Here is a 21946-nt window from a genome sequence, read left to right on the forward strand (position 1 = left end):
ATTTGCAAACCCTGGCCCAGTAGCCACATTGATAGTCTGTGGCCTCTGGATAGGAGTCCTAAGAAAATACATCAATATGCCGGCATTCATGGTACCTCTACCGATTAGTAGGCCTGGTGTGATGTCATCAGTGCTGTGTGAAGAGTGCAGGATGAAACGCCAGGTCTACTAATCAGAGGGAGCACCGGGGATGCCGGCAAGTAAGGAGGTATGTAGGGCTTTATTCCAGGGGTACTGGTCTACTGACATGGCTGCTGGATCAAATCAAGTGAATTATTTTGATTGACTCTAAAAATAGATAATTATTTAATTTCTTAAATCTTTCAAATAATTATTAATAATCATCTTAATGAGCCAATGTTGACCTTGCTGACCAGGCCAAATTTTATAATTTTGACCAGTGTCAATTTATGAGGTAATAACTCTGGAACCCTTCAACAGATCCCAGTGATTCTGAGAAAGGTTTTTTTTTTTACATATTGTACTTCATGATAGTGGTAAATTTAGGTTTATTTGTAAAAAAATCAGAAATTTTTCAAAAACTTTTGAAAATTTGGCAATTTTCAAATTTTGAATTTTTATATTTTTAAACCAGAAAGTCATGTCACACAAAATAGTTAATAAATAACATTTCACATATGTCGACTTTATATCAGCACAATTTTTGAACTACAATTTTTTTTTTGTTAGGACATTAGAAGGGTTCAGGGTTTTTCAGCAATTTCTCATTTTTCAAACAGAATTTACAAAACCACTTTTTTTAGGGACCACATCCCATTTGAAGTGACTTTGAGAGGTCTAGGTGAATACCCAAAAGTGACACCATTGTAAAAACTGCACCTCTCAAAGTACTCAAAACCACATTCAAGAAGCTTATTTACCCTTCAGGTGCTTAAGATGAATGAATGCAAATTTTAATAAAAAAAAATATACATTTTACTTAAAAATGTTGCTTTAACCACAAATTATTTACTTTAACAAGAAATAGTACAACAATATGGACCCCAAAATGTGTTACCCAGTTTCTTCTGAGCACGCTGATACCACACATGTGGTCAGAAATCTCTGTTTGGATAAACGACTAGGCTCAGAACGGAAAGAGTGTTTTGGAATCTTGGAACACAAATTTAGCTGAAATAGATTGCGTACACCATGTTGCATTTGCAGGGCCCCTAAGGTACCTAAGCACAAAAATCCCCACAAGTGACCCCGTTTTGGAAACTAAAAATTTCAACACCAAATTTGCATCTAGTGTCCCAAAAATGAAAAAAAAAAAAGGTTTTAACACCATTTCAGTGGTCTGTCAGGAAGTGCAAATTTGGTGCTGAAATATCGGCACCAGAATTCAGCACCAAATATGCATCTCCTGGCAGAACACACATTTATTTTGCATTTTGCTAATGACATTTTTACACCCTATATATGCACCTAATCTACTCGTCCTGGCAATAAAATGCATCAAAACCGCATGAGGTATGATGCTGTAGTGATGCGATTTTTTTTTTCCCAGGAGGTGTCGATTGGGTGCAAGAATATGGTGTAAAAATTTCAGCACCAAATCTGAATCATTTGGCAAAAAAACACTGTTTTCAGCCAGGAAATGCAGGTGAGTTCACTGAGTTTAATGAGGTCGCCTGAGGTCAGGTTACCTGCGGTCACAGGTAGAGGGCTTGACCGCAACTAACTTGAGCAATGTCACCGCTGATCGCTACAGCTCATTCATTTTCTGCCTGGAGCGCACAGCGGGCAGTCATGTTCCAGGATCGCGAGCTGTCAGTTAAGATGTAGCAGAGATGGAATCGTGTGGATATGCTGGACCTGTAGGAGTGTTTTGGGGGTTAATAAAGTCATGAAAGAGGGTGCTTTTATTCCAAATAAAGGATTTTTTTGGTGTTTGTGTTTATTTACTTTCACTTACCGATTAGTAATGGGGGATCTCATAGACCCTCCCCATTACTAATCTAGGGCTTAGTGGCAACTGTGGGCTGCCATTAACCTCTTATATTACCCTGATTGCCACAGCACCAGGGCAATCGAGAAGAGCCGGGTAAGGCGCCGGGCTTGTCGCATCTAATGGATGCAACAATCCTGGGTGGCTGCAGGCTGCTATTTTTAGGCTGGGTGGTGGCCGAATAACCATGAGCATCCCCAGTCTGAGAATAGCAGCCCCCAGCTGCTGTGTTTTATCTTGGCTGGATATCAAAATGTGGGGAACCACACGCCATTTTTAAAAATTATTTATTTAAATAATTTTAAAAAAGCCACATGTGGTTCTTCCTATTTTGGTATGCAGACAAGATAGGCGCACGGCTGGGGGCTGCAGCCTCTAGTTGTATTCTTTCTGTGCTGGGTATCATAAAACTGTGTTACCCTACACCAATTGTTTTATTTATTTTTATACCACAATACTGACCCGCAGACAGTGCCTGTGATAGGTTGCAGTCAGACACTGCCACACAGGCTGGGAGCACATCTGACTGCAATTAATCATAGACGCCAGAATGGCCGGTGGGCAGGGAAGCAGTGCATATGGATGAGCAATAATGAGCAGCCCAGGAAGTGAAGGAGAGGCGTACAGCTGTCTCAGAGCCTTGGTAAGTACGCTGCACTTGCTCCCATCCCCCTATCCCTTCTACCACTATTTTTAATTGCCAAACTCTGGTCCTTATAGACTCATATGGGGACCAGAATCTGGCCCAGAACCGGATATTAAAAACTGGATCACCAAGATCTGCCAATCCCGGTTATCTGCGAGTCCGCTCATTACTACTAAGGAGTAGTCAGGGGAAGTGGTTTTCAGAGATTAAGTAATGAGCACAAACAGAGTTTTTAGAAAAATAAAACTGGATTACGGTGAAGCTGGAGTGTGATAAGGGACGGTCTGACCACCGCAGTGGGGAAGGTGACTATAAAACTAGTGATGTGGGGCAGAGCCAATGATGGAGACAAAGCTGCGGTCACATGGCCTTTTTGTTATCCCTCCCACAATCTTTCCTGTTCACTATGACATGAAGTGGGAACAAGTTAAACAGAGAACATATAAATCAAAAGTGTTTATTATTCAAGATTTAAATTTTAACCCTTTCATGCCTGGGCGATTTTCCATTTTTCCTTTTCGTTTCCTCCCTCTCTTCTTCTAAGATACAAAATATTTTTATTTTTCTGTCAATATTGCCATATGAAGGCTTTTTTTTATGGGACGAGTTGTACTTTTGAATGAGTGAGTTGATACACACGGCACTTCTGGGGTGGTGCTCAAGTAGGGCTAAAAAACCATCTCAAGTAGATGTAGAAACTTGGCACTCAAGATAAATGTAAATAGCGGTCTTTTACTAAGAAGAACTTGTAGGACCAGCACAAGCATAGACGTATCGGTCAAAGACCTTCATCATTATGCGTGAAGGGGGTCCTCAGAAGGTATAGCAACTTGGCAACTGGCATAGTCGGGTATGATGCTGTGTCCACCACTGTCTATGTGCCAATGCACGTCTGTGCTTGTGCTGGTCCTACAAGTTTTTCTCAATAAAAGACCACTATTCACATTTATCTTGAGTGCCAAGTTTCTACATCTACTTGAGTTGTACTTTTGAATGACATCATTCATTTTACCATATAGTGTACTGGAAAATGAGGAAAAAATCCAATTGCAGTGAAATTGCAAAAAAAGTGAAATTTCACAATATTTTAGTTTTTTTTATAGTAAAACTGCCAAATCAGTGTGATGTCTCAGGTCAGTTGAAGTTCATAGATAGAAAACATGTATAGTTTTACTTTTTGCTAAGGGGTGAAAAAAAATTCAGAAGTTTGTAAAAAAAAAATAGCCATTTTCCGAGACCCGTAGCGCTCTCACTTCCCGTGATCTGGGGCTCAGTGACAGCTTATTTTTTTGCAACTTGAGCTGACATTTTTAATGATACTAATTTTGGATATATGCAACGTTTTGATCATCTGTTAATGCATTTTAATGCAATGTTGCGACAACCAAAAAAACGTAATTTTGGTGTTTGGAATTTTTTTCTCGCTATGCCACGTACCGATCAGATTAATTGATTTTATATTTTGATAGATCGGGCATTTCTGAATGTGGTGATACCCAATATGTGTATTTTTAAAAAATGTTAATTATTTTATTTTCAATGGGGAAAAAAAGGTGGTTGATTTGAACTTTTAGGGTTTTTATATTTTGTCATATTTCTTAAAACTTATTTTTTACTTAAATAACTAGAGGACTTTATGACTGCAGTGTCCGATCGCTTGTCCTGATCAGAGCGATGCTCCAGAATTGCTCTGATCAACAGTAATACTGTGTTCCTGTGAGTGTTGACGCTTTGCTGGCTCTCACAGGAAATGAGTTATCACAGCGTCTGGGGTCATCATCTGACCCCGCACTGTCATGGTAATACATTGGCGCCCTGTGATCACATCACGGGACCGCCGATGGTGGCAGAGAACATTTTGACAGCACAACACAATCGAAGGGGTTAACAAGTGCAGGTGGATCCCTGATCCACCTGCGCCTGTTAGCCGTACATGTCTGTTAATCAGATCAGCAGACGTTCAGGGATTACCGATGGGACATGACCAATGATGTAATAGTATGTTAGTGGTCATGAAGGGGTTAAACATTTTCTGTGAACATTTATACCTGTTTAGACACTTTTAACAGTAAAGTGTGTGTCATGGCACAACTACTTTAACAGATCCAGAGAGAAAGGTCAGCTGATAGCAATGCACTATTGTAAATTGATAATGTAGGCCTTGAAGAACACCTTGAAAAACATTGCCTAAAATCTCAGTTGCATTTTGGAAGTGTTGCCTTTTCAACTTACCACAGGAGTAACTGTTGTAGATTACCTGTGAAATTAAGAAAATGTTGGCTGTAACCTTCTGATTTTGACAAACAGCAAAAGAAAAAATGATTATGGTCTAATTTACATTCTTCTGTTAATGACTCACCTACTGAGCATCTTCCGTTGTGATCAGCATGAGGTATTCCAATTACTGAAGACACCCTATGCATCAATGTTCCTGCCATGCGGGAAACTTTCCTATTCAAGTTGTCATATACAGATCTTTCCATCCTCTTCATGAGACTGTAGCGTAGGTCTTCTAACACTTCCCAAACAACATCCTCTGGAGCCATATCTAAGTCAGAAACTTTAGTTCCTTTTTCCTTTTCCCTGGAACGATATAATATTTCCAAGACATTTTGTACTTCCTCTTGTGCTGATCCAGGACTTGGTCTACTGGAGTTGGAATTTTTGTCTTTTAAGGTTTCGACCAGCATGCTAAAGGGCCTAAAATTCCCATGTGAAGTAGCAGAAGTCCCAGACTGTACATTCACTACTGGTTTCCAATTATTGGCCTCAAAAGGAAGCAGGACCCTTGCAACCTGATCAGGAAGGAAACCACAGTTACGGTGACCTATAAGGGAACATAAAACTCCTTGAATTGTTGTACTGGTCTGACTTAGGGTACCACCTAGGAAAGCTTGAAATAGTGTATCCAGCAACCCGCTGAGTATTTCCCAATTCTGTCCAAAAAGCTGAACAGCATTCTGGCTGCTGCTAATTGATCTAAAAATGCTCTGTATAAAGCTTAGCAGAATGCTCCAATTTTGACTTCCTCTCAGAGAAACGAGAAAATCCTGTAGTTTAATAAGTGGCAGCACTGAAGACCTTTCTGCTGGACCCTGAAGAAACTGATTGACTAGGTTGCCCCATCGTTCAGCCTCTTGCTCATGAGGTTCTTGATTCTGCAGATATGTTGAAATATTGCGCAAGAATTCAGACAGACGGTTTTGTTTCACTTTTTGTTTTGGAGAAATGAAGAATGATGGAGTTTGGTCTTGTGTAGTCCACAGGGATTCAAATCTAAGAGCCATTTTATCTAGTAAAGCTTGTATATCCACAGCATTTAGTTTTGTCTTCAAATTAGACTCAATGGAAGGAGGATGCCTCAATTTCAACTTCCAGATGGAAAGAATCTTTTCAAAATTGCTTCGTTCTAATACTTGGCTCTCTGTATTAGTCAAGAAGACAAACATACTTATGGATGGTCATCCGCATTAAAAACATACCGTATATCAATAACACAAACACATACTCACCATGCAACAATATACTTACAGTGCCTAGAAAAAGTATTCATACCCCATAAACTTTTTCAAATTTTTTCATATTACACCCACAAACCTAAATGTATTTTAATCAAATTTTATGTGATACACTAACACAAAGTAGCAACTATTTGTGAAGTTTAAAGGAAATTATACATTTTTTTTCTAAATATTGTAACCATATAAATCTGAAAATTGTGAGGTGCATTTGTATTCAGCCCCCTTGAGTCAATACTTTGTAGGACTTTCTTTATCTGCAATTATTGCTGCAGGTTTTTTGGGAAATGTCTTTACCACCTTTCCATATCTAAAGCCTGACATTTTTGCCAATTCTTTTTTTGTAAAATACTTCTAACTCAGTGAGATTGGATGGAAGCATCTGTAAGCATCAGTTTTCAAGTCTTACTACAAATTCTCAATGAGAATTAGGTCTGGACTGTGACTGGGTCATTCACACACATGAATATGCTTTGATCTAAACCATGCATTGTAGCTCTGACAGTATGTTTAGGGTCGTTGTCCTGCTGGAAAGTAAACCTAAACCCCAGTCTAAAGTCTTTTGTAGCCTCTAACAGTTTTTCCTCCTGCCTGTATTTACCTCAGTCCAACTTCCCATCAACTGTGGCCAGATTCTTTGTTCCTGCTGAAGAAAAGCATCCCCACAGCATGATGCTGCCACCCCCATGTTTGACGGTTGGGTTGGTGTTTTCAGGTTGATGTGCAGTATTAGCTTTCCAGAACAGTGGCAAGAAGAAACACATTTATGAAACCAACCCATAAAAAGTCTTGTTTGCAGTTTGCAAAAATCCATGTATAGGAAACAGCTAGCATGTGGATGAAGGTGGTCTAGTTACATGAGACCAAAGTAGAACTTTTGAGCTAAATGCAAAGTGCTACATTTGGCAGAAAATGCATATTTCCAAAAGTTGCATTGTTTTTTACATTTCGGGAAAGATGAAACTTTTTGAAAAAATGGCTATTGGCAAGAAATATTGTAAGCCCTCTATTTTGCCTTTGAGCCAAAATCAATGACCATGTGCACTTTTTTGATAAATATCAATGACTAGAGGTGAGCAGACTCGTGGAACTTCAGTTCATCAGGTTCAGTTGAACTTTAAATTAAGATCAGTTTAAGAGCCAGACTTAACCTGAACCCCAATGGAAGTCACTAATTGGGCAGTTCGGGTCTCCACCCACATGCAGCCAGCAAAAAACAGAAAACTACCTGGGGCGGAGTTTTTCAATTTTTTGGGGGGTGGACACTACTGTTGTTACCCCCAGTGCAAGCCATTCAAACACTCCAAGCGGCTCGCACTGGACTGATCACTGTGTGTAACTGGGCACAGCAATGCTCACGCAAGTGGTTCATTACGTAGAGCACCTCAACTCCGAATCTGAACTCTGTGTTTGTGCAAAGTCTGTTCTTGGTACAAACACCGAATACCGAACATCTGGTTCGCTCATCATCAGTGACTTAAAAACCACACAAATGATGAATCAGGGTCTAAGTATTTTCATTTTGCTTTCTTCTCAAGGCCCATCAAAGCGGAAGAACCAGTAAATAGAGATGGGTAATATCTCCTAATTTTGATGTTTAATTTAACAAACTTTTCATTATGGGTGTGAATATATGTGTACATTTTTAACTGATTTAAATAGAACTAAAGTTAATATTTTAATTAGGGAACATTGTGATCAGACAGTCAAGAAGACTCTCTCTCTCTCTCTATATATATATATGTATATATATATATATATATATATATATATATATATATATATATATATAGAGTCTTCTTGACTGTCTGATCACATATATATACTGTATAGAATTTGTGAACTGAAAAATAGTTTGATAATCAACATATATTTTCTCTATCTAAACCAGAAATAACATTGTAACATTAAATAATCATTAGTCAGACAATTATCATTACCTTGGCTTCTAAGTGGCAATGACATCATCACAATCCACAGGAAGAGTAGTTGTTTAGCCATATCCAAATATCCAATTTAGGAGGAAAGACAAGGCTTCCTTATGTGACGAAGAATTTCATATCTCTGAACGATCCCTTATTCTAAACCTGGCGGCATCTTCAGTGTAATATGCACATTTGGAAAGAGGATCTGTAACATGACATGAAGGATCTGTCACCTGAGCATCAAAGACAAGTCTCTTTTCTAACCTATGCAGTTTCTGGAGTTACAACCATTATTTACACTCAGTCCTCAGGTTACACTTTCCACTAACAAGGCATGTGAAACGGAAGACAGGGAAAGTGTGCCCTTGTTACAATATATATTGTAAAGTAAAACCTGTACATTCAAATAATTATTACAAATTCGTATTAGTAACAAGTGACAAAAGGAGTTCACCAAGACTACATAAATAGCTAAACTAACCAGGATCCACAGTACCCGGATGGACCCAGAGGACAGATACTATGAGCTGTGGTTGCCCGTTTGTGTCATCCATAGACAGGGTACATGAAGCGAGAAGTGCTCTGATAGTTTACCATACTGAGTTGCAATACCAGACATGGCCAATGAATAAGAGTAGCACTGTTTCTGGAACAAAAATATTTTTAAAAAATTTCAATCAGATAACAAACAGTAAATTAAAACACAATACTATCACTATCCTCATGTTTGTTGTAAAAGAGGACTCCTTTAAAAATAGAATTTTAAAACAAAAAGATTTACAATGTTATTTGAATGATCAAAAATATGTTCACAAAGCAGGTAATTTCCCTACAAAGTACAAGGTTTAGATACATGAAGTCCAACAATATATTAGAGACACACAGCAGCCGTCCCTCATTTGGGACGCTGCATTGTGTGCCAGAGCTACTCACAACTAGAATAAAAAACAGGAGAAAAACGAGTAAAGCTGCTTCACAAAATATGTATTTTATTTTTGTTATTATCTTAATTTATATTGTATCAAAAATGGATAAGAAAAAATACATATAAAAATATATATAGGGTCAATAGTAGAGAGGATGAGGCCAAGAGGAAGGATGTTAAAAGGGCACAGACATAACCTGCAAGGACACTTAAAGGAGTATTATCAAAAAACCACATGAATGTCACATAGAGGTTATATCAAAAAGGGTAAACGACAATGCTGACTGCACCATTCCTGCATGCTGTCATGCACAAATATCACACTTGTATATGATTAAAGCAATACAGCAAAATCTCATAAAAGAAAGATCATACAGGAATACATAAGCCAAGACTCGAAATCTACCCACACCATATACAGACACTGTTTGTAAATAACTCTTTACCAGTGTGTAAAAAAGGTGGGGGAATGTCAGAAGGGTCTGTTTTGGCCAGTTATGTATCAACTGTTGTATTAGCAAAGTGAATAAATTAATTACGCCTAAAAATTAACTTTTAATATTATCAAAATAAGTAAAAAGGTCAGAAAAGGACCTGGTTTAAAAAGACAAACAATAGAGAAAAATAGCCAGAACCATTCATCCTGATCCAAAAGGACCGACTGGCTAACACATAAAACACCCTATGGTTTGAGGATGTGAGTATTGTGTCAATAAACGATGCTGCATGTAAGTCGCATTAATAGCAGCAGTAGCAATAACGAGAGGAAAAAGGAACGGTCTTACCCCATCTGCCGTATACCCATTTCCTGGTTACTGTAAACACCTGATGCTGGATGGTTTTGATTTACCAAAAAGCAGGATACCCGGTCTTCAGACCTATGACCTAGGATCCCCACAGGTAACAAACGCATATCCCAGTTATGTATCAACCATAACATTTATCGCCTAAGGCGAAAACCGCATATGTGTACATTTATCTCATAAGGCGTATAACCACACCATAAGCAAACACTATTTGTAAATAACCCATTACACGTGTATAAAACAGAGGGTATCAGAGGAGTCTGTTTTGGCCAGTTATGTATCAACTGCAACATTTATCACATAAAGTGAAAACCACATACGGTATGTGTGCACTTAACTCATAAGGCATATGACACTTGTGTATACAGAGTGGTTGCAAGTGGGGTCCTGCCCATACAATGTCCCTCATTACCAATCGTATATCAGTACTCTGGGTCAGCGTTAATCAAAATTTACCCATGATATTATGGCAGAGGGAACACAGAATTGGCAGGAACCTCATACATACCACAATGTGCAGTCAGCAATTGTAAAATGGACCAAGAAGGTGTATACACAAGTGTCATATGCCTTATGAGTTAAGTGCACACATACCGTATGTGGTTTTCACTTTATGTGATAAATGTTGCAGTTGATACATAACTGGCCAAAACAGACTCCTCTGATACCCTCTGTTTTATACACGTGTAATGGGTTATTTACAAATAGTGTCTGCTTATGGTGTGGTTATACGCCTTATGAGATAAATGTACACATATGCGGTTTTCGCCTTAGGCGATAAATGTTATGGTTGATACATAACTGGCCAAAACAGACCCTTCTGACATTCCCCCACCTTTTCTACACACTGGTAAAGAGTTATTTACAAACAGTGTCTGTATATGGTGTGGGTAGATTTCGAGTCTTGGCTTATGTATTCCTGTATGATCTTTCTTTTATGAGATTTTGCTGTATTGCTTTAATCATATACAAGTGTGATATTTGTGCATGACAGCATGCAGGAATGGTGCAGTCAGCATTGTCGTTTACCCTTTTTGATATAATCTCTATGTGACATTCATGTGGTTTTTTGATATTACTCCTTTAAGTGTCCTTGCAGGTTATGTCTGTGCCCTTTTAACATCCTTCCTCTTGGCCTCATCCTCTCTACTATTGACCCTATATATATTTTTATATGTATTTTTTCTTATCCATTTTTGATACAATATAAATTAAGATAATAACAAAAATAAAATACATATTTTGTGAAGCAGCTTTACTCGTTTTTCTCCTAAAGTACAAGGTTTGCCCATTTCACAATTAGATTTTGTAACTTTTTGTATATTCTTTCATGTTAGAGTCTCACATTTACATATTCTAATCCTATGTAAAAGGTCAAGTACATAATTTATGAGAGCGATAGAAAGATATAGATCAGACAAGTATATAAACACGTCAGATATGGTCTGATAGCTTCATAATCTACAGCTAGTTACTCTACATAGTCCAACATTTGCACAAGTTATCATCTCAAATATTTTGCAGTTTTTAGACACAAGCTTTCAACAAACATTTACTATCAATTGTTGAGAATTTGACAAATTAAAAACATTTATGGAATATAAGTTTTATTTTGCATGGAAATAAGATCTACTCACTGCTGTAGTAACTCACCTTTTGTAGAATTCCTCATAAATAGACCCAATTGTGTCCTTATTTCTACTAATAAAAATAAATTCAGAATATTTTCTTATAGAAGAAACTCAATGTCAGACTTCTCTCTCCGTCTCTCGCTCGGCTCCTTCTGATCAGATTACCTATGTTCAGGACCACTTGATGGCGTCAGCTCCAGCCAAACTGACCATGTCATAGAGGAGCAGTCCAGGAGTATGCCAGGACAGGGAGGGGCAGGCTTTAGACCTTGTCAGTCATGCATTCACCTGTCCTGAGAGTCACACGTCTTCTTTTGTCCCCTCGCCATGACTTTTTTGCATTATTTATACAAGAATAAGGCATTCCAAGCAGAACTGTTCACCACTTTTCACTAGAAGAATTTCAGATGCTTAAAATAAACACATGGAAATTTTGAAGACTAACAATTTTGATAAGCGAGTCTAGTGATATGGATTTTAAGTAAAGGGAGGTTAAAATTTTCAGTGTCCTGGTATATTATAGCGCAGTACCAGTAAAGTACAGGCCTTTACTATATGTCAAAATGTTCCTTTATGGACCTTGTTTTGTGCACTAGGGCTCATCATGCCGGAACAGAAAAAAACTCTTCCCCAAACTGTTCACAAAACGTTGTAAGCATATAATTGTCCAAAACTGTATTTGTATGCTAAAGTATTAGGAATTCCCTATACTGGATATAAGGTGCCTAGGCCAACCCCAGGAAACCAACACCAGAGCATTATCTCTCCTCCACCAAACTTTACAGGTGGCACAATGCAGTCAGGCAGGTTCTCCTGCCATTAAATAACCTTGATTTGTCTATCAGACTGCCAGACAGAGAAGTACACACATTTCCACTGCTCCAGAGTAAAAATTCACCATGCTTTACAGCACTCCATCCGATTGTGCTTGGTAATGTAAGACTTGCATGTAGGTGCTGAGCCATGTAAACCCATGCCATGAAGCTCCAAGCTTTAGTTTTTGTACTGATGTTAATGTAAGGGGAGGTTAGGACTTGGGAGATTTGGCACCTTTCCTTTACTAAGCACCCAGCGCTGAGTCATCCCACTCTGTAACTTTAGGTGGTCTCCCACTAATAGGGGTTATCCACTACTAGGACAACCCATTCTGATTCCACGTTTCCCCCAGGTAAAATAATAAAGCCTATACTCACTTCCTGTGCCAGGGCTCTTGTGGAGTTGTGACGTCAAGCGAGCCCTGCGTCCAATCAGCTCTGGCTTCCTTCTCCCGCCTTCAGACCAAGCGAGTTAATCAACAGGAAGTGAGCGCTGTCTCTGCACTTATTTCCTGTTGATTGCTTATTTGGTCCAAAGGCATAGAGAAGGAAGTCAGCGCTGATTGGACACGGAGCTGGCGTGACTTCACAACCCCACGAGAGCCCCGACACTGCAAGCCGCAGCACCGCTAGAAAATATTCAAATATTTGGGAAACAGAATGAACAAATAAACAGCAATTCAGGAATTGTCTTTTTACGCCATTTTATTCTGTTCACTGTGAGGAAAACATGATATCACAACTTTATTCTTCTGTTTGGTACATTTATGCTTACATAAGGGTTATATAGTTTTTGCATTTTTGCTATTTCTGCACAGTAAACACTTTTTTTTTATAAAAATGTACTCTATTTTTGCATCCCCATATTCTGAGAGTAATAACTTTTTTATTTTTCTGTTGAAAGAGCTGTTTGGGGAGGCTGGCTTTTTATGGGATGTGTTGAAGTTTTTATTGATACTATTTTTGGAAAGAACATAACATTTTTTGTATTATTTTTTATTATTTTTGAGTGACTGAAAAAACAGCAATTCATGAATTGTTTTTATGCATTTATTTTCTTAAAGCTTTTATAAGTCTTGTCCATACAATTACAGTGATACCACATTTATATTGTTTGCTACTTTTAAAAAAGAGGGAGATTATGTTTTCAGTAATACTTTTTTTTATACATACATTACTTTTTCATTACTTTTTTTATTCCAGGTTTTTGTATGTCAATATAATGAAAAAGCTATATTTTAAGCTTTATTTCTTTATTATATTTTAGTATTCACCGTATGGGTTGTACAATGGTACAATTTTACAGTGTGTGTTATTTTGTACACAGCAATACCAATTATGTGAACTTTTTTGCTTATGGTTACATAAGATTTTTTGTGATGAAACATTTTTCTGCTATTTGTAATGAATTTATTTTCTTATATATTTTTACAAATGTTTTGTACTTTTTTTTATACTTTTTAATGTAGTACCATTATGGGACTTGAACTTTCACTAGTCTTGGTCACTGGTGTAATACCCTGTAATACTTACATATTGAATGGTATTATGCCTGTCAGTTTTGGGCCAGGTTCAGACAAGCGTTTGAAAAATTGTCCAATTTTTATCCAGGAAACTCAGATGATTGTTATCTATATTGTCATCCATATTACATCTGTGTGTATATGGTTTTAAGTTCAAGTGGAATCCATATTTATACATCAACAATGTAAAATGTACATGATCAAATACATTTTCCTATGTTAATAATGGCAATGTGTACTGTTCATATCAATTGGATGCTACATGGTTAATCCCTATTGTGATCAAAATTTTTGGGCGCAACCATAGACTTGAATAGGCAACTCTCATCCGATACACAGAAGAGTATAAAGCATGCTGCAATAATTTTTCACACAGACACTTGGTCCATGTAATAAAATGTAATCTGAACAGTCTTATTGAATAAGATTGGTCAGTGTGCTGTCAGTGGGCTATCCAATTTTAAGGCTGAGTTCAGACAGCTGTACTAAAAAATGGGCCAGTTACGACCACATATTGAGGACTTTACTGGTTCCTTGCGCTCGTCCGCATTGCGGATGGATGCCGAAGCTACCTTTCATTGAAGCCTTATTATGGTCTGTAAAATAAAACAAAGTAGTCCATACTGCAATTTTTTCCAAGCACTGGCATGAGCTCTTAATGTGTGGTCCCTGGTGCATACGGACCAATTATATGCTTGTGCAAATGATCCCTATCTCCCTATTAGGCAGGGATGGATTTAAATGTGCACATGATGAGATAAAATAACAGTGGTTTATTTGATCCATAGGCCAAAGACATGCAGTAGTACAATACTGGAGTGGTCTGAGTAGCTGGTACTGTGGTTGTCTTGTGGGTATTGATCCCTGTATCTGCTACTGTTCAAAAAAAACTTTGGCCTTCTGTAGTCCAAAAGAGAAATGTATGATTCTCACACACTGGCTGAAAACTAAAATGGATACCAGGAAGTGAGGTTACACGCAGAGCTGAAAAACACACAGGCTGGAATAGAAAAGAAACAGGGTGGTAGTGTGGTGCCCCTGGGCTTCAGGCGCCACAGGGTATTACACCAATTTTCAGGGGTAATATCTATCCTGGGTCAGGAGGGGGTTAACCTGCCGGTGCCTTCACAAAACACACACAAACAACAGCAGGTGCTTACTCACAGGGGGTGGGACTAGGGCAGACAGGGGAGCCAGCCATCACGAAGCATGGTACTTCCCCGGTCGCTAGGACAACCACTGGGGGTGGGCACCAGATGGAATAAAAGTAGGCGCAACCATCACACTTAGACAGAACCTTCCTGGGCACAGCTTGGGATAACATCTAGCACTGACACAGGAGTTAGTGTTTCCTCTTTCCTCATGGGCCCGTGGTTTGGAGCAGGAGGCTCGGCCCAGGTTCCGGATAGCTACAGAGGGACACTCCTCCAATCCTACCTCCTGTATGCCTCGGGATAACGAAACTGGGCCAAGCCGCCCCGTGATGACGCAGAGGATCTGCACCCCCGGCCCGGCAACGAGTAGGTTAAAACACCTGCCCCGTGGGGCGCTACAGTAGCAAGGCCTGACCAGTAGGTGGCAGCAGCAGACAAGCATGAATACAGACATTAATGATGAAAGTTATAAAGAAAAACATGGTAGGAACAGCACAGGCAGACCTCAAGGCTTTAAGGTGGTGTCACACATAGCGACGACGACAACGACGTTGCTGCTAAGTCACCATTTTCTGTGACGTAGCAGCGACGTCCCGTCGCTGTGTGTGACATCCACCAATGACCTGGCCCCTGCTGTGAGGTCGTCGGTCATTGCTGAATGTCCTGCTTCATTTTTTGGACGTTGCTCTCCCGCTGTGATGCACACATCGCTGTGTGTGACAGCGAGAGAGCGACGAACTGAAGCGAGCATGGAGCCGGCGTCTGGCAGCCTGCGGTAAGCTGTAACCACGGTAAACATCGGGTAACCAAGAAGCCCTTTCCTTGGTTACCCGATATTTATCTTAGCTACTAGCGTCCGCCGCTCTCACGCTGCCAGTGCCGGCTCCCTGCATACGTAGCTGGAGTACACATCGGGTAATTAACCCGATGTGTACTCTGGCTAGGAGTGCAGGGAACAGGGAGCCAGCACTGGCAGCGTGAGAGTGGCGGACGCTAGTAACTAAGGTAAATATCGGGTAACCAAGAGAAGTGCTTTCCTTGGTTACCCGATATTTACCTTAGTTATGCTTCCACGCGTCGCTGATGGCTGGTCACTGGTCGCTGGTGAGATCTGCATGTTTGACAGCTCACCAGCAACCATGTAACGACGCAGCAGCGATCCTGATAAGGTCAGATCGCTGGTCGTGATCGCTGCTGCATCGCTATGTGTGACACCACCTTTAGCCTCTATTTGCCAAGGCAAATAACAGCCCGAATAAAGGTTTGTAGATCATGGAATAACAAGCCTATTTCCTATTCTGAAATAAGCCCTTAAGACAGGGGTGGGCAATTAATTTTCCCATGGGGCCGCATGAGAAATTGGGATGGTTTTAGAAGGCCGAGCTAATATAATTAACTCAGTTCTACCCAATACTGTATATAGGATATACAGTTAGGTCCAGAAATATTTGGACAGTGACACAAGTTTTGTTATTTTAGCTGTTTACAAAAACATGTTCAGAAATACAATTATATATATAATATGGGCTGAAAGTGCACACTCCCAGCTGCAATATGAGAGTTTTCACATCCAAATCGGAGAAAGGGTTTAGGAATCATAGCTCTGTAATGCATAGCCTCCTCTTTTTCAAGGGATCAAAAGTAATTGGACAAGGGACTCTAAGGGCTGCAATTAACTCTGAAGGCGTCTCCCTCGTTAACCTGTAATCAATGAAGTAGTTAAAAGGTCTGGGGTTGATTAGGTTGATTAGGTGTGTGGTTTTGCATTTGGAAGCTGTTGCTGTGACCAGACAACATGCGGTCTAAGGAACTCTCAATTGAGGGGAAGCAGAACATCCTGAGGCTGAAAAAAAAAGAAAAAATACATCAGAGAGATAGCAGACATGCTTGGAGTAGCAAAATCAACAGTCGGGTACATTCTGAGAAAAAAGGAATTGACTGGTGAGCTTGGGAACTCAAAAAGGCCTGGGCGTCCACGGATGACAACAGTGGTGGATGATCGCCGCATACTTTCTTTGGTGAAGAAGAACCCGTTCACAACATCAACTGAAGTCCAGAACACTCTCAGTGAAGTAGGTGTATCTGTCTCTAAGTCAACTGTAAAGAGAAGACTCCATGAAATTAAATACAAAGGGTTCACATCTAGATGCAAACCATTCATCAATTCCAAAAATAGACAGGCCAGAGTTAAATTTGCTGAAAAACACCTCATGAAGCCAGCTCAGTTCTGGAAAAGTATTCTATGGACAGATAAGACCAAGATCAACCTGTACCAGAATGATGGGAAGAAAAAAGTTTGGAGAAGAAAGGGAACGGCACATGATCCAAGGCACACCACATCCTCTGTAAAACATGGTGGAGGCAACGTGATGGCATGGGCATGCATGGCTTTCAATGGCACTGGGTCACTTGTGTTTATTGATGACATAACAGCAGACAAGAGTAGCCGGATGAATTCTGCAGTGTACTGGGATATACTTTCAGCCCAGATTCAGCCAAATGCCGCAAAGTTGATCGGACGGCGCTTCATAGTACAGATGGACAATGACCCCAAGCATACAGCCAAAGCTACCCAGGAGTTCATGAGTGCAAAAAAGTGGAACATTCTGCAATGGCCAAGTCAATCACCAGATCTTAACCCAATTGAGCATGCATTTCACTTGCTCAAATCCAGACTTAAGACGGAAAGATCCACAAACAAGCAAGACCTGAAGGCTGCAGCTGTAAAGGCCTGGCAAAGCATTAAGAAGGAGGAAACCCAGCGTTTGGTGATGTCCATGGGTTCCAGACTTAAGGCAGTGATTACAAGAACAGCAAAAAGACCTTCATGTTATATAATTATTGCACCTCTATCTGAATTAATATTACAAGACATATTTCATTTTATAATAAGGTGCAAATTTATTCATGAATATACAAAGTTAATACAAGGGATAGTAGCAAAAGAAGCACAGAGCACACAGTAGTGTTGGTGGATACATGTTAAAAACAGGGGGGCGCACCTGGGGGGTTCAACCCAGAACCATGATCATGTAAGAAAAAATCCATAGGATACAATAGCCAAACGGACAGATCAACAGATTATCAAAAAGATCCCATGACATATAGGGCATACAATGTCGATTATTGCATAATTTCCTCATCAATTCACATTACAATTACAGGTGAGGTTAGCCATATATATACAGCAATCTGACAGTATAAGGAGCAATATTGCATAGAAAGAAAGTTCAGTTTTGATCCTACGTCAGGGGATGCAATTATAAGCATAATACAGCCCCTGACATAGTAATGCACCGATCAGACCCTCTTAGATAGTGGTAGATGCCCAAAATTTTCCATGACAAAATAGTGCCAGCAGGGATCCTGGATAAAACCAGCAAACAATGTTGCTGGAAACGATATCTTACCAAACGGTTTCTGGGGAGACCCTCACAATGCACACCCCCCTGCACCTCGACGCGTTTCGCTGCCGCTTCGTCGGGAGGTGCAGAGGTGATGTGGGTGGTCGTTTTTATAGAGGCCAGTGTACCTTAATGTCCTATGGTGGCGCGCCGCGGACGCCCGATGTCCATCACCCACGCCGCCCGGCGTCCCGGAAGTCAGACCGCGCATGCGCGCAGGACAGACCTCCAATAGGACGCCGGGCAGCGAGGAGGAGAGAAAATCAGGGGGCCGTGCGCGCACAGGACGGAGGCTGTCGGCACCATGTTGGAAGAGGGAAGTGCCCGATATCCGTCACCCGCGCCGGCCGGCGTCACAGAGGCCAGACCGCGCATGCGCACCAGTCAGACCAATGTGACGTCGGGCAGAGAGGAGGAGGGAAGATCAGGGGGCCGTGTGCATATAGAGCAGAGGCTGGCAATACCATATTAGTGAAGGGAAAGGACAGGGGCAGTACAGTAATGCCGCACAGAGAGCGAACAGCCTAATACATACAAAAATAAACAAACATCACACCAATGTTACAGTAAATAACAATACAGGTATTTCTCTTAGGGTGTGCGGTTCATATATATGGCTGTAAGTCCATAGGTGCAGACATAATTTCCACTTTCCTCTCCTTTACATTCCTTCTTTAACATCCCATCCATCCTGAATGTCAGGCCTACATAACCAACCACATCTATAAGTGAAAAGAATATATACATAAAAAGAGTTAAAAACATAAGAATAAAACCGATAGCAAAACAGCCGCCAGCAATTACAACCCCATATGGCACAGCACCGCAGAGCAGAAAGCCAAATCAAATCAGAAAGGGTTTATAGCTAACCAAATCATTAAGACCCTTTGGTTTCATAGTGTCAAGCAATGTTATCCAGCGGGCTTCTCTTTTAAGTAGGGCATTTTTTAAGTCACCACCCCTAGCCCCAAGATGGACCTTCTCAATACCCCTGAACTTCAACAAACGCCAGTTGGAATTATGACACTCTTTAAAATGTTTAGGGATATTTTTTAGAAGACAAATGTCTTCTGGTCTGTGCAGTTTGGCCGCATTCCTGATGTCACGGAGGTGCTCAAGAATGCGCACCCTGAACTCGCGGGATGTGAGCCCCACATACACCAGACCACACGGGCATATTGCCCAATAAATAATCCCTGATGTCCGGCAGTTGATGAAGTCAGTGATTTTATATGTGGTTTTATGAGATGAATCCCAGAATTCCACAACTCGGTCCATCTGAGGGCAAGCACCGCAATCTCCACAGGGTCGGGAGCCCCATCTTATACCCTTGATAGCCCCAAATGGTTTGGCAGCAGCGGGAATGTAATGACTTCTCACAATTTCATCCTTAAGAGTTTTTGACCTTTTAGGTGTAATCGCAGGTAATGGAGTCAAAATGTGAGATAAGTCATTGTCGGTATGGAGGATTGACCAATGTTTCTTGATAATATCCGACATTTCCCACCACTGCGCATGATAAGGGGTAATGAAACGGATAACATCCCCATTATCCTTCTTGATGTGAGTTTTAAGTAGCTCACTACGTGGGGTGTCCCTCGCCCTAATGTAGCCATCATGTATGGCTTTGTGGTGATAATGACGAGCTCCAAATCGTTTTTTTAGATCATCCGATTGTCGTTCAAACAGTGCATCACTTGAACAGACCCGTCTGACACGTAAGAATTGACCAACAGGTATGGAATTAATCACCTGACTTGGGTGTGAAGATTTGGCACTCAGAAGAGAATTCACCGCTGTTTTCTTACGGAAAATATCCGTGCACAAAAGTCCATCGTTCCCTTTAAAAACTCGCACATCCAGGAAATCAATTTCATTATTACTGTGAACATAAGTGAGATTGATGTTATTAGCATTAGCGTTGAGTCGTTGCATGAAGATGTCCAAGTGATTGATCTCCCCCTACCAAATCAAAAAAATATCGTCGATGTAGCGCAGCCACATATGGACTGCGCCCATCTCCGAATCTGGATATAAAATAGACCGCTCCCAATGTCCAAGAAAGAGGTTTGCGTATGAGGGCGCACAAGACGCCCCCATCGCAACTCCTCTCTCTTGGAGATAGAAGCGGTCCTTAAATAAGAAAAAATTATGAGAAAGAACAAATCTCAATAAAAGCAGGAGGAGATCAACCAGTCGGACATCCAATGCTGTAGTTCTTAAGAAAAAATCAACCGCTGCAATACCATCATCATGAGATATGGATGTATAAAGCGACTCCACATCTGCGGTTACCATGACTACATCTGCTTCAAAGATAATGCCCTCCAACCTGTTCAGAAATTCAGTTGAATCCTGGATGTATGAGGGAAGGGTGCTGACCAGTGGTTTCAAATAATAGTCTAAGAACCTGCACACAGGTTCACATAGACTATTATTGCCGGAAACGATTGGTCTCCCTGGTGGACAGATTATGTTTTTGTGAACCTTTGGCAAAAAGTAGATGGTGGGTATAATCGGATAGTCAACAATCAAACCCTCAAAGATAGACTTGGGTATAACGCCTCTTTCAAATGCCAAAAAAAGTAAATCATGAAGTTCACTCTGATACCTCCTCAATGGGTTTGTTGTTAATTTGGTATAGCATCTGGTGTCATTCAGCTGTCTAAAAGCTTCCACTTCATACTTATCTTTACCCCAGACCACTACATTTCCACCCTTGTCCGACTGTTTTATCACCACATCGTCCATGTTCTTCAGTTCTCTTAGGGCCAGACGTTGCTTGTACGTGAGATTGTCATGTGTGCGTTTAGACGGTAGACATCTAAACTCCTGTGTTACCACCTTAATAAATGAATCAATCACAGGACAAGTCGACAAAGGGGGAAATGCAGTGGATCTTTTTTTGATATATGATGGAAAATCATATTGGACCTAATTATTCAATTGGTTTTGTTTTGTGCTCTTTTTGGGAATATAGGTCTAACAATGGATTACCGAGGTCGGGATACTAGCTGGGCAGCGCAAGTCTCAGATGTGTTTGGGGATGGCGGCAGCCAGTCTGGCTCTTCGCCCCCGGTGCAGCACCGCGAGTTGCAGGTCAAATTGAAAAATTTTCTTTTTAAGCGGACCAAATCTTGGTGGAACAAGGCATCACTTGAGCAGTACCTCTTTAAGGATATTATACCTAGAGGTCTACGCATTCAGACATTCCCTGCCTTTGTAGTGGAAGATGATATATTCAAGAATAGATGGGAGGAGGCCTGTAAGTTGTGCTCCCGTACCATGTTGGAGCTTTTGATTGGCTTTGATAAAAAGAGAATTCAAGAACTAGAAAGCGAAATTGAAAAAATTAACAAAGAACTCAAGGATAATATGTCTGAGGGTGCTTTGGCAGAATTCGATAAGGAACTCATCAAGGAATGTGAGGAATGGGAGTTGGATATCAAACAGAAAAAAGCTCAAAAATTTAAACGTGACGTGGCTGACTATCAGAGTGGCAATGTCTTTAGATGGCATCACAACAAAATTTTTAGATCAGGATCCCATAGCCGCTCTAAGTCACAATCCAATACTGAGTCACTTTCCTCTGGGGAAGGACCATCACGATCCCGGCCTCCATTTAATGACCAAGGAGGACATGGCTTC

The 21946-nt window shown here is 40.4% G+C and overlaps 1 protein-coding gene across 1 annotated transcript in view; it reads right to left on the reverse strand.

Moving 5' to 3' along the window:
• STRC (stereocilin) overlaps nucleotides 1–8116 on the reverse strand; it is a 140597-nt gene extending 132481 nt beyond the window's left edge. Inside the window, exons 1-3 of the mRNA XM_075345883.1 lie at nucleotides 8056–8116; nucleotides 4957–6021; nucleotides 4830–4854 (exon numbers count right to left, since the gene is read on the reverse strand). Coding sequence (XP_075201998.1) covers nucleotides 4830–4854; nucleotides 4957–6021; nucleotides 8056–8116 — 1151 coding nt within the window. The remainder of the gene's footprint in view (nucleotides 1–4829; nucleotides 4855–4956; nucleotides 6022–8055) is intronic.
• Between the last annotated feature and the right edge of the window lie 13830 nt (nucleotides 8117–21946).

The sequence above is a fragment of the Anomaloglossus baeobatrachus genome, chromosome 4 (genome assembly GCF_048569485.1).
Source record: "Anomaloglossus baeobatrachus isolate aAnoBae1 chromosome 4, aAnoBae1.hap1, whole genome shotgun sequence".
Classification (NCBI taxonomy): domain Eukaryota; kingdom Metazoa; phylum Chordata; class Amphibia; order Anura; family Aromobatidae; genus Anomaloglossus; species Anomaloglossus baeobatrachus.